General features: G+C 30.8%; 1 protein-coding gene and 1 pseudogene across 2 annotated transcripts; both read right to left on the reverse strand.

The window, feature by feature from the left end:
• Positions 1 to 1,830: 1,830 nt before the first annotated feature.
• On the reverse strand, positions 1,831 to 4,114 carry LOC111308857 (3-ketoacyl-CoA synthase 4 pseudogene; annotated as a pseudogene). Its single transcript, XR_016329091.1, has one exon. The product of XR_016329091.1 is annotated as a 3-ketoacyl-CoA synthase 4 pseudogene (transcript).
• Positions 4,115 to 12,362: 8,248 nt separating this feature from the next.
• On the reverse strand, positions 12,363 to 13,723 carry LOC111308262 (protein RADIALIS-like 1). The gene is made up of 2 exons (XM_022906576.2): positions 13,319 to 13,723; positions 12,363 to 12,686 (listed from the first exon to the last, which is right to left on the reverse strand). Exons 1-2 carry the CDS (start codon positions 13,569 to 13,571, stop codon positions 12,682 to 12,684), a joined length of 258 nt encoding a protein of 85 aa, XP_022762311.1. The 5' UTR covers positions 13,572 to 13,723; the 3' UTR covers positions 12,363 to 12,681.
• Between the last annotated feature and the right edge of the window lie 3,356 nt (positions 13,724 to 17,079).

Raw genomic sequence — 17,079 nt, forward strand, 5'->3', positions numbered from 1 at the left:
CTGTCTCTAATCCATTCAAATTATTTTTTATATGAAAATCCACCATAAGCTGATCTTGATTTAAAAAAAATCGTCATTATAAATTTGCGACAAATTAGAATTAGTTTTATATTTCTGATTGGTAATTAGAAAAACTAGGAAAAAATTTGTCATAAATTATTTACTAGGAAAATATTAAAATAAAAAAGGGATTGGAATAAAAATCTTGCTATTAATTTTTTATCTTATCACTTTCAAATTCGGACTATTTCAGAGTTGCCACCACTAAATGGGATCTTAATCTTATAATAAGATTATGTAACAGCCAAGCAAAATGCTAATCGCCATATTTCATATCTGGCACCACATGATGAGCTAGGTCGAGTAAAAGAAGAGCTACAACAAAGTCTTGTGTAATTACAACCTGAAATCCATTTTTTATTTTAGGTTTTAAAAGATTATCATAAATCCGAAATTTAATTTAATTGAATTATATAATTATTTTTAAAAAATAATATTTAATAAATTTGATATTCAAATTCTAACACCTATACAATAACCATTGTGTACCAAAATAAATACTAGTATAAAACTTGAAGTCAGTGTTTGTAGTCAATGGATTCAGTACTCATTGTTGATATTTCAATGGTACCTTAGGCTAACAGTTCATCATTCTAACAAGTAATGTACATTTCTTAAGAAGTAATACAAAATTTATTAATAGTCTATTTCTTTCTTCTTTAAGAAGTGGAAATTAACAAGAAAAGTAGATTATACTTTTCTTTTTTTGTCATTTGGATTGAGAGGAAACTTCCCATAGATGATAATGGAGGGAAAGAGATAGGATTCCTAACACCCCAAAAAATAATGGAATATTATCTAAGAGAGGAGATGGTTGAAAGGGATTGAAAAATACAAAGTATCCCAACAATTGGAAACCCACAAATTCAGTTTACATATTTGTTCCATTATATTACCATGATACTCCACTAAAATGCTTCTTTTCCTTTCCCAATAATCAAATAAAACAAAAAGAAATTAATTCAATTATTTTCTCATCTAATCTCTTTAAGCTACGTTCCAATGGAGGTTTTAAAGCCAGCTAGCTTCATTTCCAATTCTGAAGAAAGATACAGAATTAAACGGATAAAAGCAGATACTTGTACGAATGATGAGCCTATCATTGAAGTATCTTCCTGATCATTGAAGTATCTTCCTGATCATTGAACTCCATCTTAGAAGTTTTAATGTGTTGGGCAATTTTCAAAGCATTCACTCCTAGAATGTTTAAAACGTAATTTTCCTTTTTAATCACACTGATTAATTTCCGGAAGATGAAAATGGTGGCCTAGGGGTGGAGGCTGAACTATGGTCTATAGAGGTGTTATCAGATAGCCTTATAAGAACCACAAGGGTTAATGACGACCATATCTCGTTCCAAACCTCTTCCTCCGATGATCCCTAAGGCAAAATCCTGAGCATAGTTTTTTGACAGAACAGAGGACATGGAGATTACCCAAGGGAGCTAGGTTTAAACAATTATCAAGGGTTCATGAACCGTCTTTACTCTTAAACCAATAATGATCTTGAACATGAGAGACAATAGTGGGGAGATGGGTCAATAACATTAAGGGTTAAAGAAATATCCAATAAGCCAAAGAATGCCTTCACAAAAAATGCGGGACTGCAGGGCCTGAGAATGTTGTGATTCCTCAGCTGCTCTGTTTTCATATGGTTAGTCATTTGATGCAGCTGCCTTCCAAAATATAGAATCTTACATTCCATGCCAGCCTGAAAGCTATTTGTGGATTTTATATACCTCTTGGAAGAAAACTATAAAATCAGACACCATTGAAAAACAGACACTGTATCCACCATAAATATAAATCATTAAAGTACAAGATAATGTTCAACAGTATTATACTCATGACATTCAATCAAGAGACATTATAACCCCCAAGAGACCAAAGTTCGCCACATTACAGGACGTCAGGACCCAATAAATTTAAAGAAATAAAATTCAAGCCACTAAGAAATGAACATAGAAATTGCCTGACTAATCCATCGGGTTGACCTTTTCTAATTAAGATTCAAACCAACTTGTACTCGAGCTACATATTAAGCTGCACTGGATACCTGTGAATGCAATCTTCCCATGGATTATTAGGAGAGGGCTTCACATTCTGGAGGGCCACCCAGACTGCACTGTTACACTTGAAACCACTTCCAAAAGCAATCTGCCAAACACGGTTCCCCTTGCGCATCCTGCCCTTTGCCTCTGTATATGCCAGCTCATACCAAATTGAACTCGAAGAGGTGTTACCAAACCGGTGGAGTGTCATTCGGGAGGCCTCTGCATGTACTGGCAGAAGCTGCAAATTCTTCTCAAGCTCATCAATTACAGCCCTCCCCCCCGCGTGAATGCAGAAATGATCAAAAGCTAGCTTGAAATCTGGGATATAAGGCTTGATTTTGGCATTGAACAACTTCTTGGCAACCAAAGTCACAAAGAACAAAATTTGCTCACTTATAGGAAGAACCAGGGGACCCAATGTAGTGATGTTAGTCTTAAGTGCACCACCAGCAATTGCCATCAAATCCTTAGACAAAGAAACCCCAGTTTTTCCAGCATCATCCTGCTCCTGATAAACACACTTAAATGCCTTATCATTGGCCCCACAGTGTGTCCTCACCACATGAACAAGCTTATACTTACTCCTCCTTCGATCCGCAGATTTATTTGATAACAAAACTGCAGCACCCCCAACTCTAAACAAACAGTTTGGTATTAACATTGATTTCTTGTTCCCAAAATACCAATTCTGTGTAATGTTCTCAGTACTAACAACAATAGCATAACTATTTCTATGAACTTGCAACGTATCCTTAGCAAGATCAACAGCTATAACCCCAGCACTACATCCCATACCCCCAAGATTAAAACTCTTAATATTACCCCTCATCTTGTACTTATTGATAATCATAGCAGATAATGAAGGAGTTGGATTAAACAAACTACAATTAACGACAAGAATTCCAATATCTCTTGGCTTAACATTGGTATTAGCAAAAAGTTTATCTAATGCACCAAACATCACCTGCTCTGCCTCTTCTCTTGCAGTAGCCATTGACGGTCTTGGAGGAAGGCAATGCATTGCTTCAGGCACACAAGTCTCTTCTCCAAGCCCTGATCTTTCCAAAATCTTGCGTTGAAACTCCAAAGATGACTCATCAAAATCACCCGTCAGCATGGAATGTTCCATGAACTGTTGGTACTTGACTTTGAGATGTGAAGGAGGGAGATAACAAGAATAATCCACCAAGTAAACGGATCTTGGTCGGGTCATGATGTAAACGGTTGACCCGAACACAAGGAAAGCAGAGAACACAATGACGCTGACAAGATTATACTGAAGCTGAAGCCATAATTGGTGGATGTCCTCAAGGTTCAACCTTGATGCTTCAACAATAATAACAGCCATTAAAGGGATCAAACAAAGTGTCAAAAGATGACTTATTAAATAATGGTAACCAAGTTTAACATACTTCAAGTTGACACTTTGTAAGAAATCCGGCAATCTCCTACTCTGCCGGATCTGAACTCCATTTCTTGAACTATTTTCTTCACTATTCATGATGATGAATGATTCAAAAAAGTTTGTTTTTTTTTCCTCCCTTCAAAAAGAGAAAAACACTTGGATTTTTTGAAAGAGCAAAAAAGTGATGAGAACTGGTTTTGCTTCTTGTGTTCAAAAGGGTATATTTAATGAACAGGAATTTGAGGTTTTAGGGAAGGTTGGATAGGGTTTAGACTTTAGAGAGGGTTGATGCAACTACAACAACGACCAGTGTGAACACGTAGATTGTTAGATTACTATTAGTAGAATGTTATAGAGAGGAAGGAGAGTTGGGAGTTGGGAGTTTCCTGATCTGTTTTCTAGTTCCTGCTAACGCCAACTAGCCCCTCCTTTAAGTCTTTTTTCTTCCTTTTTGCCTTCACAAATTCCAAATCTTCTTTGACCCTGATTTTCTTTTATTTACTTATTTATGGAGTTTGAGTAATGTGAGGGAAAGTAAAAAGTAGAAAAAAAAAAGGGGTTTGAAGTGAAGAAGTTGGCTTTGTTGATAGGCTGAAGGAGTGGAGAAATCAATGGGATGCCTTCTTTGTTTAAAAATGGTGTGTGTTCGGGGACGGCAAGAGTGAAAGAGAATGGAGCGGAAGTTTCAAAGTTGTTTCCTTGCACGGCTTGAGCTGAATTGAAAAGGAAGGCCGTGTTTGTGAGATTCTGGATTTTTTTGTGACTTATGATTCCAAATTTCACACCTCATCAATTATTTTTTATACTTTAAATATAAAAATCAAGACAAATCGAAGCTTGAAATTTTGGGAAAAGAGACATATCGTTTTTCTAATACAATGATTTTGGGTTAATGAACAAACAAATGTAATTAGTAATAACATCAACCAAGAAAATCATTTTAATAAGTTTTCCTTTTTATCTTTTTTAATTTCAATTTTTTTTGTTGTCCTTTTTCTTTTCATTACTTGGGTTTTAACATTTAAAAAAGATATTACGAAAGTTTGAGAAATAAAAAAGAAAACATATCAAATTAAATAGTATTGATAATTTATTTTTTTATATAAAAAATATAAATACTGAAACTTGAACTCTGAAAATATTAAAATTTACTTAATTTTTACTCCAAATTAATCCTTTTTTGAGTGATTTTAAAAGTTATAATCTTTCACATACAGTGCGTTAAGATTATTTTTTTTTTGAAATATTAACATTTTATTTTTAAAATATTATAAAAAAATAAATTTGGATTGTTAAGGAAGATTAACTCATTTTCTTACCAGCTAAACTAATCTTCTGATCATATTTAAGAATCATAAGCAATGTATTAAAAAATAATCATAAATAGCACGGTGGGCAAATTAGAAGTAAGTTACATTATTAGTTGGGAAAAAAGACATTAAATTCAATGTCCATAAGAAGAAGATAAAAACATTGATGATTCCATTAATGGCAGGAACAAGAGTTTCTTCATCTGTAAAACAAAAGAGAAAAATGCAAATTGCCGCCTATTTTTAAAGGGAAAGCATGGGACCTATACGGTTGAATTTGGCCGGTCAAAATAATACTAGTATTTTGTTTCTTACAACTGCATTAGGATTGAAAGTCCATTATCCTTCCGACAGATTTCGATTGGATTTAATTTTTCAAGATTAATTTTTTTTAAATTATATTTTGAATAAGATTGAATAATAATAAAATGAAATCGAGGTTAGATTTTATAATCTAATATATATATAATTATTTTTTATTATGTATTTAATTTTATAATGTTATATATTTATATATTTATTTAATTTTATATTTATATTTATATAAAAATAATATTTTATTAATTTAAAATCAGATCGAATACTATTTATATGATATTAGATTAAATCGAGTTTAAATAAAAAATAAAAAAATTTCTCTAATTAAATTCAAATATTATAATTATAAAATTACATCTCAATTTGATTTATTATTATCCCTAAATCACAATAATTAATTATAATATTTTTTAATTGAAATTATTAAATATTATTTTTTTAAAAAAATTATACGAGTCAATAGAATCAAGCCTGATTTCATCTTCTTCTTCATGCAATGATTAGGGTTGCTTCGAATTTATGACTATATATTGGCAAATTCAAAGGTCAAATTTGACGACCAAACATGCCATAAATTGTTTGACAAGTTAAACATTAATTGTTGGGTGCATTTTTGTGCCTGCATCCATTTTACTCAGGGTGCAAACATTCGTCGGGATTGAACTCTTTCCACCCGTTTGGTGAAACAAATTTTTAATGGTTTGAAGTTTTTGTTTTTTTTTTCTTTTTTGGTTATAGGATATGACCCCTTCTAGCTAATACTATTCCCTCGAGTCAGCTCTATATATTCAGAAATGCTTAATTAGGTTAAGAAAGTTTTTAAGTACAGTTAGTTTTTTTTATTAAAAATGTAAATTTAGGTGTTGGATTATAAATATAATTTTTTTAATAAAAATTTACAGTATGAAGATAAAAAAAAATTTAAATGCTAAATTTTAAATATGTTAAATATTATATTTTATGAATGATTATATAAATTAATTGAATTAAAATTTAAGTTTAAATCATAAATATATTATTTAAAAAAAAAATTAAATTTGATCGAATATTTTAGATTTTAAATTGGGTTTGAGATACATCATAGACATAAAGTTAAAGGTGATTCATTTTTTTTAGATTATTAAGATTTTAATCTTGATCATTAGAATTAAAAAATTAATATTTTACCAATAAATCATATATTATTATGAGGTAATTCATTTTTATCCTTACATCTCCTTTAGTGTTTTTTTTTTTTTTTTCAAAATTCAAACTTGATTTTTCCAAATAAAAAATTTATATTCGGTTGAAATCTAATATATATATATAACAACATACATAAACATAAACAAGTTTGCTACATAGGCCTCTATGTTGACAAATTTTTTAAATAACATGTAAGATAATTTAAAAAAAAAAAAGATAATTCTTTAATTATAAATTAGATAATTTTAAATTTATTCAAATTATAATAAAAAATCAAATCAATTTAGAGATATATATTTTAAAATTAAAAATATGAAATATGGATTTTATTTTTTAATAAATAATTTTAGTTGTTTACCAAATACCTTATTTAAAAAAATATTTAATTATAAAAAATTTTCAAATATGTTTTAAAATTATAAAGATTGAGTTTATCCAAATCTTTCAACAATCTTTTTTATCTTAATTTAAAATTTTACATAAAATATTAAAAATTCAAGTAATTTTATGTAAGATTTTGAAAATTCAAAAAAATTTCATCTTAAATCTTTAAATAATAAAATTATCAAAATAGTTATATCCATTTGCACTCTAATTATTAAATTTATATTTCAAATAAATACAAAAAATTTAATATTATCTTTATCACTTATTATATCAGTTTTAAATTTTAAAAATTTAATTTAAAATTTTAATATTATCTTTATCACTTATTATATCAATTTTAAATTTTAAAAAATTAATTTAAAAATTATCTATTTAATCCTAATTACCACTAAAAAAAACCTTATACAAATTTAAGACTACAAATGAAATGTCTTATCCATCAATTTTTTTAAGGTATATTCTATTACTATTGCAATTTGTTTTTTTTTTTTTGCTTACAAATTTTTTCTGAGATATATTTTATTATTATTACAATTTCATTCTTATGAAAAATAATATTTTTTTAATTTATTTTTTCTTTTTTCACATATTTTGTATAATAATTTAGTCAAGATTACTAAAGTAGAAATGTGTTAATACTTCTTTTATTATATAATTTATCATTAATAATATATATTTTATTTTTTAAAAAAGACATAATTTATTTTTATTTAATATAATTTTATAGATATATAAATATTATTATAAACAAAAATATCCAAAGGAAAGACTTAATTTTTTTCTTGTTTTTTTCATAAAATTTATTTTTTAGTGACAAGTTAATATATATAAATTTTATATACGTTATGAGTTTTAAAGATTTGAATATAATTTTAAAAATAAATTAATATATATATGTTAAATAAATAAAATTATTTCATGCATCGTATGAGTTATAATCTAATTATTTTATATTTTTAGTTTACCAAAAAAAAAAAGACGTGGTAAAAAGATTAAAAAATTTTGAAAAAAAAAATTAAAAAAATCACATCTTTAAATGAAATTTCAAGAGAGAATTCGATTTTTTTTTTTTTTTGAAAATTTCCTAAATTTTAAATTCTATTTTAATTTTATCTAAACAAATAAATTTATTTTTACACTTTTTAAAATTTTAAATGAAATGAAATCATTTTTCCAAATTATCTATCCAAACACATACCCGAAGAAAAAAACATTAAACACTCCCCAAAATTAGTTAGTATTTGCTTACGATGAAATGGTGTAATTCAAAATTCAAATCACAATTTAATGAGACATTAAGTAATTATCTGCAATCAAAGATTAATTAGCGCTTATATACCTAACCAATTATCTCATCGCTTGTTATTCCACATTTCATATTATTTGACACAAACAAGTTCTTATAACTGCGAAATTAACCGGTTTAAATATATTTTTAAACTCAAAATTATTTATAGATATCATGCTTAAAAATTTTTCAATTTTTCAATATTTTAATATTTTTGTGACGTAATAAAAAATTTTCTATCACTCACAGGTATTAGTCTAATTGATAAAAGAAGAACTCTTGTCTTGTCAATCTGAAATTAATTTCGAAAATATTTTGGTTTAATTTAATTTTTCATTATTTTGGTTTGGTTATGAAACAATTACACCAATGTGGTTTATATGCTGAATATTATGGTCTCAAAAGAAAAGTTCGTGACAGATTTTCATAGTAATTACTAGAATTGTTCGAACCATGGGTCCACTTATGCTATTAAGATTTGTTTTTCATTACAACTATTACTTTAGCATTATTTTTATTTTGTTCAATTGAATCATGATGGTGCCGGTATGGTTCACCATGCCTTCCTTAATAAAAAAAAAAAATTAGCATGTTGCTTTGATAGCCATCAAATGTGTGAAGCTCACCGTCCAATGTTAACTGTATTAGTAATCAGTATTAATCCACGGAAATCATTATATAATTAGCAACGACTAATTACAGTTATCGACGTTTTATTGGTTTTCTCGTTTCTGAAAAGCAAGCACAAGGGTTGTCTTTAAGAGATGGGCTCGGAAAATTTTAAAATCAAATGTTGACATTTTGTAATTTTTTCTTTTATTTTCGTACTGTAATTTTTTTATATATAAAAAAAAATTAAACCCGCATTTCGCAAAACTTCTGTTGCATGCATTGTTCGAATTTGTGTTTCTTGAATCATAAACAATGAAAAATTTAGCCAAATAATTAAGATGTCTTTTGTTTGAGAGAAAGGAGTGGGGGAGGTCTCAACTCTCAAGTCTTTGAAGGGCAAGCAGGTATTGGGCAACTGTAATTGGTTTCTTGATGTACAAAGGTAATTGATATATCACATGATCCAGAAATAATTTTGATTATTATAATCAAAATCGTCTGATACTTATTTTGTGTCTGACTGAGTTGTTTTGGTTGATTTTCAAATGTTTGGAATGTCGAAAATTGTTACACAAAGCAATGCTGCTAACTCCAAAGAGGTTGAAATTAGAAAGTTCTCTTCCAACTCCAAATGACCCTGTCAGAGTAGTCATGGTTGGTGACCTATATCCTCTCTTCAGATGGATTTTGTGCACTGTTCCAGACAAGTGAATTTATGCCTGCCAAATTATAACCTTTTGAAAATCGAATTGAATTTCTCCAACAAATTATTAGATTAAAAAAAAAGGGTATGTTTTCATTGATGGGTATGACTATGCTACATTTAGGACTATGATTGAGCCTTGACTTAATATATGCTGTAGTGTTTGGGGAATAATTGACTAGGAAATGAAATGACTCCACAAGATCTTGGCAACATTGGGCTACTCTCACTCGACAGAGAGAGTGAGTCTATTGAGCATGCATTATTATTGTGCGATTACTTCGTTTGATAAATGGCTTGGAAAAGTATTTGGTATGCCAGAGACAGGTAATGTAAGGAAAGAGGAAGTTTATGGTTTCTGTACCAATGGCCTGGTGGCTAATTCAGAAGGATAGGTGTGCTTTGGTTTTTCAGAAAAAAAGTTCCTGATCCTATGCTCTGTATTAGGAAGATCAATGAGGCTGTTGTAGAATTATTGCCAATAAATTTGCAGGTCATAAGGTGTCTGAAACAGGAAAAGCAAGATGAATGTGTTGGATGGACTCGACCAGAATCTGGTTGGGTTAAAGATAATTGTGATGGTGCTTTTAATGAATCAGAGGAAGCTGGTATAGGTGTTGTTATTAGAGATGAGGAAGGAAGAGTCATTGCTGGGTCTGCTTGTGTTGGAAACTGATTCTGAGCATTTACATAAAGAAATAACAGGAAATAGAAAAAAGGGATGTTGGAGAGTGTTTCCTTGTGCAAAGGATACACAAATGAGGAAGTTGAAATTTGAAGGTTTTAATTGTTCCTGGATTAAATAGAAAAGCTAATCAAGCAACTGACTGGGTTGCTAACCAATTCAAGAGGGGGATGTGCTCTTGCTTGAGCCATGACTTGATCTGTGCTGTATTGATGCTGATACCTGATGGTCACATTTGTATCGCACTTACAGACAATTTTAAGTAATCTCCACAATATGAAACTCAGAAAGGCACCTTTATTTTACTAAAAATGGGTTGCTGGATGCCCGCATCTAACCAAAAAAAAAAGGCGAAAAGACAACTGAAGTCTGCTACTATAAAAATTGTTTAAGCAATTTAATGTCCAAGGTCAAGTTGTTCTACTTTACTGATTTCAAAATTCACTCATGTGAGAGCTTCACTGCAGTATTTATTTGCTATTTTTTCTTTTTTTTTTTTCTTTTTGCTGGACATTTTCTAAAGGATTAAACAAACCCATAAAAGATCCAAATTTAAAAGATTCAAGATTACTTTGACAATTCCTATCCATGGCCCCAATTTATCCATGAGGATACCCAGACTTGGATTTAGGAGATCAAATTGTTCTAATTATCTATAACATGGAAGATAAATCTAAGACTGACTACATAGTTTAGTTTTATAAGTAACATGAATATTCCTATGGGAATGCGGTTCAAGTACAAGAGAGGCAAATCCTGAAATTAGAATCTTGATTTCATGTTCTTTTCTTTCCGAGTCTTCTATTACCATATGCATGAAGCAAATTTATTAGTTGATCTTGCTAGATTGAGGGCCTATTGGACGCTCTCCGATGAAAGTTCAAAGAGTCAATGGCGAAGGGCACATGCTTCATCCCGCATATTGTGAGAGGTTGTTCAATGGACTAACAAGAGTATAAATGATATATTAATACTTACAAACTATTTGAGTTTGATTCGAAAAAAATTCGAATTCGACTCAATTATTGTCGAGTAAAACTTGAGCTTGAATAGCTCGCGAGCCTAATTTAACTTTTATATTTAAATATATTTTTATTATTTTAATTAATAAAATACTTTAAACTCGAGCTCGAATTTGAACACAAATAATTAAACTTTTATCGAATATAAGAATCAAGCTTATTTTTACATATTAATCGAGCCTAATCAAATAAGTTCAAGTAGCTCGATTTTCTCGAGCTACTAAAATAAAATTCGATTGAGTTTAAGTCAAATTTCGAGTAACGAATTTTTAATCAAGCTCGAGCTCGAATTTAATATTGTATCGATTCAAATTCAATCGATTACGACCTAATACCAACCTAACAGCACGTTCTTATTTGTGTATTTTAACCCAAAATATAGCAAACCCTCCAATCATTAACGTTGAATATTTTGACTTTAGGTTTATACATCGACAAATACATTGCTTAAACTAGCTTATTTGGAGCAACAGTGTCATTTTCTTAAACGTCTGCTACTGCTAAAACAAGCAGATGCTGCACGGCTCCATGCTTCTAGCACATTCTTGCCCTGCTGTCATGAGGCATGTGGACCGACTCTAGGACTGATAATTGAGAGGTTAGTTTAAGGTTTCGATTCTTAATCGTATCCTAAATTTAGTAAGATCTGGAACTAGTAAAAACAGTCTATACCGTTTTGGGCACCTAATTATTTGCACCATCTATCAAAGGTCATCATGTACATTGAGTTGTGCGAGGCTGAGAGTTTTCATCATGTTCTTATCAATTGAGACCTTTGCCAAATTCCTAGCATAGCTTGACAACATCCAATCGGGGGCCTGATCAGCTAGACTTAGTTTTGTGCTATGAAGACAAAGAAGTTGTAAGAGTAACAAGCTGATGAAGAAACTTCAATATTTTTTACCGAGTCCAGGAGCTATGACCTTCTTTTTTTTTTTAACTTTAGTTGCCGGTGAAAGAGAGATATTATTGTGAATAAACCAGAAAGCTGATGATAACATATGCAAATGCATATAGGAGGTTCTATTCCTATCGCCATGTGGAGAAATGTGGCTGCAGAGCCTCTAACTCAAGTTAATTTCAGCTAATTAAGTTAATTCCAGCAAATTCATTTCAAACTAATCATCCTCCCGCCTCTTCTTAGTGTTCTTTAGCGATCCCATGGTGATATAAGTTTACCAATCTCTTAAGAGTTCATTTCGTACAAAATTCACTGTCAGATTTTATCAGATTCAACATGAAGTTTGTTATTGTACTTTGATGATCTTCAATTATTTCAATTCAACTTTTACATTATTTATTTGTTGTACTGAAAACAAAAAAGCACTACAGGCTAGACAAAATACGTACTACTCCGTATATATATGTATTCCAACAAGAGATTCTTTCACAACAAAAACATAGGGAGGAAGTAAGGATTACAAATTATGTGCCTCTTCCTGATACATTTATATTTTATAGTGGCATAAATAAGAGCATAACAGAACTTAGAAAAGGAGATGGAATCTCTAATCGCGATTCTTCTATTAGTACTATATATATATATATATATGTATAACTAGGGTGACATCTGATACTTGTAGTAGCTCAGTGAATAATCTTTATTATAGGTGAGATGCAGGTCCATTCTTCATTAATTGAGCTTCAGATTTTTCATCCTGCATATTAAAGAAAATCAGCAGAGACTTAGCAGTAAAAAATAATGGAACATGCTGCTTGTTTGATTTACATATTCATCACTGTTGATAAATGAAGTTTTGCTGTTAAAATATTTGGAGGAGGAAGAGAGAGAGAATATTAGCTGATTTGCTAGTTAAAGCTTAGAGTATCAGAGCACGTGAAAAGCGCATAGGAATAAGACTCATGAGCTAGTAGGAGACGACAGATAAGAAAAATCAGGAGTTGCCATGATTACCTAGGTTCTAAAAGTATTGGACTCTATGCATATGATTGAAATTATGTAAATGGGTCCTCCTGTAAATATGATGTACTTTGAAAACTACAGTTCTGATTCCAATTTTAAAAGCTTAAACTTCGTAGGTTATGAGTGTTCTCTGATGAGAAGTGTGGGGCATAGAGTCAGAGAATCAACCTAAAGTTAAGGGTCAGACTTGAGGGACAGGCCTTCCCTTTTTGAGATTTAGCTACTTTAATTATGGCATGGCATGGTTATACTAGAAAGTAAAAGCAATTAGGTAGTTAAATCTCTGGTGACTTTTTTTATTAGGTGAAAGTCTTTTCCTTTTTCTAGTATTATTTTACTACCTTTTCTCATTATCACTCACGTTACCTCGGCTACTTCCGCCAGTGGTCCTGTAGTTGGGGAAGGGCACTTGGCCTGACTCAATATGCTTGACATCCTCCACGAGCTGCTCATAGTGCCTCTTCACTTCCTCAGCAGTTTTCCCTCCAACCGCCCTGGCAACATTGTACCAACGGTCAGGGGTGTCCTTATCATACACAGCCAAAGCCCTTTCAAAGTCTTTGTTTTGCTTGGCTGTCCATGAACCGGAACCACGGGAGGACATTGAGCTTGATGCCATTTTCTTACGCTAACTAATGTAAAACAGCAGTTCAAATTTAGGCAATATTTAGAAATGATTTTTTTTGTGGAAAGTGAGGAAACAGAACAAAGCAAAAGATAGTGAGGAGGATATAAAGTCAAAAGAAGACAGCAGTCAAGGGATGATATGTGCAAAGAGGTGGCAATGGCTGCTCTTTATAAGCAGAGGAGTAGGGGGTGGGGGGGGTGAGGTGGGGTATATGGCCAGTTGCTTAGAAATTTTGCAAAGAATTGTAGAATTTTAATGATTTGTCTCCTTCGGAACCACAAAATGTTGTAGGACAAAGAAGAAAAACTGAAATGTAAGAGAATCAGTATCTCCCAGAATCAAATAAAAAATGTATTATACCAGTAAATAATTAATACAAGCAGTTAAGTCCTTCGCTTATTATTCTGCACATATGATATAAGCTATGCAGGTTAAAAAATATCTATTCTTCCCTTTATAATCATGTGAAGTATGAACTGATTGATATATCAGAAAACACAGAAAAAGTACTGCTTAAAAGAGTAGATTCCGGAAAAGCTTTTCCTTGTTTTAGCCAATAGTTAAAAAAAAAAAAAAAAACTTTACTTGATCGACATAATTCATTGGGTTTTGGACTGATAACTTCCTTACTTCCTGGACAACAAAGTAATTTCAGTTGAACATGCATTCCAATACCCGCTGAGGAAAAAGCAAAACAGAAATCCCAGGGTTTGCTTCTATTCCGTATGTTAGGATTTATTTAGTTTTTTTCTTTTCTGATTTCAATTTTCCCTTTGCATGCTCTTAATTCTATTCCTTGCATACGCGCAGGTGGTTCCATTCTCGAACCATAGACCAAAATCTAGTGATAATAGTTTAGCACACTGTGTCCTGAACAACATTCCAAGCATTCTAGCTGGCTCGTTGATTTCGTACAATCATAATCTTGTGTTTTTTTCTCCTGGCAAGGTCAAACATATGCTACCTTACTCTTTTTACAATTTGGGGCCTTTGTTGAATGTTTGGTTTTCTGGTAAAAGGATGTGTTTTAGCAAAGTTTACTGGCCAATGATCTCTTGTTCTTTGACTGGAATTTGTTTTACCAAGGAATGTTTAGAAACTTTGCTGTCTTACTGGATCCTATGTACGGTGGAATTCATTGCTCTGGACTCCTAGAGTTTTCTGCTTTTCTAAATTTAACACCATCAAATTTCAAACAAGACTCTGTTATCAGTCTAATTCGTTGTTGAATAGAAAATTGGAAACCTTTTTTCCCCTGGATATAACAATGAACAAGTAGCTGTCTTTATTAGATTCATTGTTTTTCATTTCAACCACAGAGGCATCAACATCAAAGAGGGGGAAAAAGGCATATTTTTCATGATAAATGAGTTCGTTATGAAGAAATGTATATACCTTGCACGGTAGGCAAAAGAAATTTGAATAAAAAAAATGTGAAAAACAAAGATTGGATCAAACTACATGGTGAAATTATTTGATGCAATCCCTTTCAAATAATCCCTAAAATGTGCGGAACACATCCAAAGCTGGTATCAGATAAGAATGAACAGAATACTGCTATATATGAGAAAGGGAATCCATGGTTCAGAGTCCACTTATTCTTTACTTTTAGTGCCTTGTAGTACAGTAATTATTTTTTTTATGGCGCAATTATCCTATGTTTAAATGGAAAATTGATTTGAAGTCTTGCTTTTTTAGGGTGAACAGATGAGTTTGAGCTTGGCTGGTCCATATCCTTGTATTTCCAATGATAAGATCCATGATCATACTTGACTTCAGTCAGGCACAAACAAAATGCAATAATTTGACAGAATCTTTTATTGGCCCTGTTATATGGAGCCCCCATGGGCCATGTGGAATTTCAACTCTTCTCTCTCTCTCTCCCTCTTTTATTTTTTACTCTTTGGTTGTAAGGTTTTCCTATTAGACGATTACCCATTAAAATATCAACAAAAAATCTGGTTTGAACAAACAACATTTCGAACACATCTTTTAATTTCACCATTTTTCTAACTCTTCGACATAGACAAGTTGCTAATATGATTTAACAGAAGAAAGCAACATCTCTTGCAGATGCCTATAGGCCTCAGCAGATCAATATCGAGTCTGGAATCCCATTATTGCTGTAACGTAACCTCCGATTGTACAAAAAAATCTATTTTTCTCCATCTTTGGACAAATGCAGATTATTGTTGAGCCCTCTCTCGAGGTGAATTAAGCACGTATGATATAGCCAGCATGTGAAGTATTATTTCTAGCATATGCAAATTCTCTGCATGTTCTCTTGTCAACTTGAGCGATTATATGAACACATTGTAACATTTGCTATTACATTCTCTCATCAGTATACTGCAGGGCAGATGAGTATCATAAAAATGGAAGGTTAGGATTGTTAAAGTAATGCCATTTCAAGCGTATTAACAAACCTAATCTCTGTTAGTAGATTTAAGAAAAACATAAATAATAAGAAAGAAAAAAATATGATTTTGAGGCGTTAATAACATTGTTTTAAAAATAATTACGTCAATAGGATACAATAAAATTTTAAAACTCTCTAAATCAGAAGTAGTGAAATTAGTCAGATAAAAAGATTTATTTATAATAAATGAATAGTCATTAATCAAAATAATTCAAAAAGTCATGACATTTTGTATAATCATATTTTATTATTTAAATAAATTTTATTTAAATAATTATATTTTTTACTGTTCAAGTATATTTATTCGGAATCAATAATATTTTAAAATAAATAATAATAATAATAATAAAAATTTAAAAATTAAATCTATTTATCAAATAAATTCAAATGTCTCAAATACTCAAATATCTATTTTTTACTTTTAAAATTATCCAATCCACTAAAAAAACTCATAAAAAAATTAAATGATTTAATCTACTCTAATATTTAATTCAATTACTTAAATAATATAAATAATTTTTTTTAAATCATTTATAAATAATTTTTTTTACTCGATATAAAATATCATATTTTAAACTATCAATAATCTCTCCACTTATAAGTAACTAAAATCAGAAAATGACACAATTTGTGGGGAGAGACTAAATATCTGGTTGGAATAACAAGTCAAATCCACAGAAGCATCAGAATTCAGAGGACGGTGGTGGTGATATCATGTTTTAGGCTGCAAGTTGAGTAGAGTAGCCCCAACCTATATGGGCCTGCGCTCATTAAAATCCTGCAAGTAGACCTCAGTATAGTCTATTCACATCGTGTAGAGTCCACAGAGCCGACTCTAATGTAAGATTCAGAATGACGCGAAAAACTTCTGCATTTGGGAAAGCATCAGTATGATTCCTCCAAATCTTCGTGACGTCGGCTGCTGTATAGTTCCAAAGTTGGTATAAAAATCTTAATTTTCAGAGGAAAAAAATAAAAACATTAACGTTTATCGGGAATTTTTTTTTATCTGTTCCCTTCTTGCCATTCTGCTGATTTATTTCTTTCTAAAGTGTTTCCTGAGCATATTAATTGAAACCC

The sequence above is a fragment of the Durio zibethinus genome, chromosome 2, assembly GCF_047325235.1.
Source record: "Durio zibethinus cultivar Kanyao isolate XHJ-2024 chromosome 2, ASM4732523v1, whole genome shotgun sequence".
Lineage (NCBI taxonomy): Eukaryota > Viridiplantae > Streptophyta > Magnoliopsida > Malvales > Malvaceae > Durio > Durio zibethinus.

Coding starts and splice junctions, on each gene's coding strand:
- LOC111308262 (XM_022906576.2), bottom strand. CDS start 13,571: ATGGCATCAAGCTCAATGTCCTCCCGTGGTTCCGGTTCATGGACAGCC.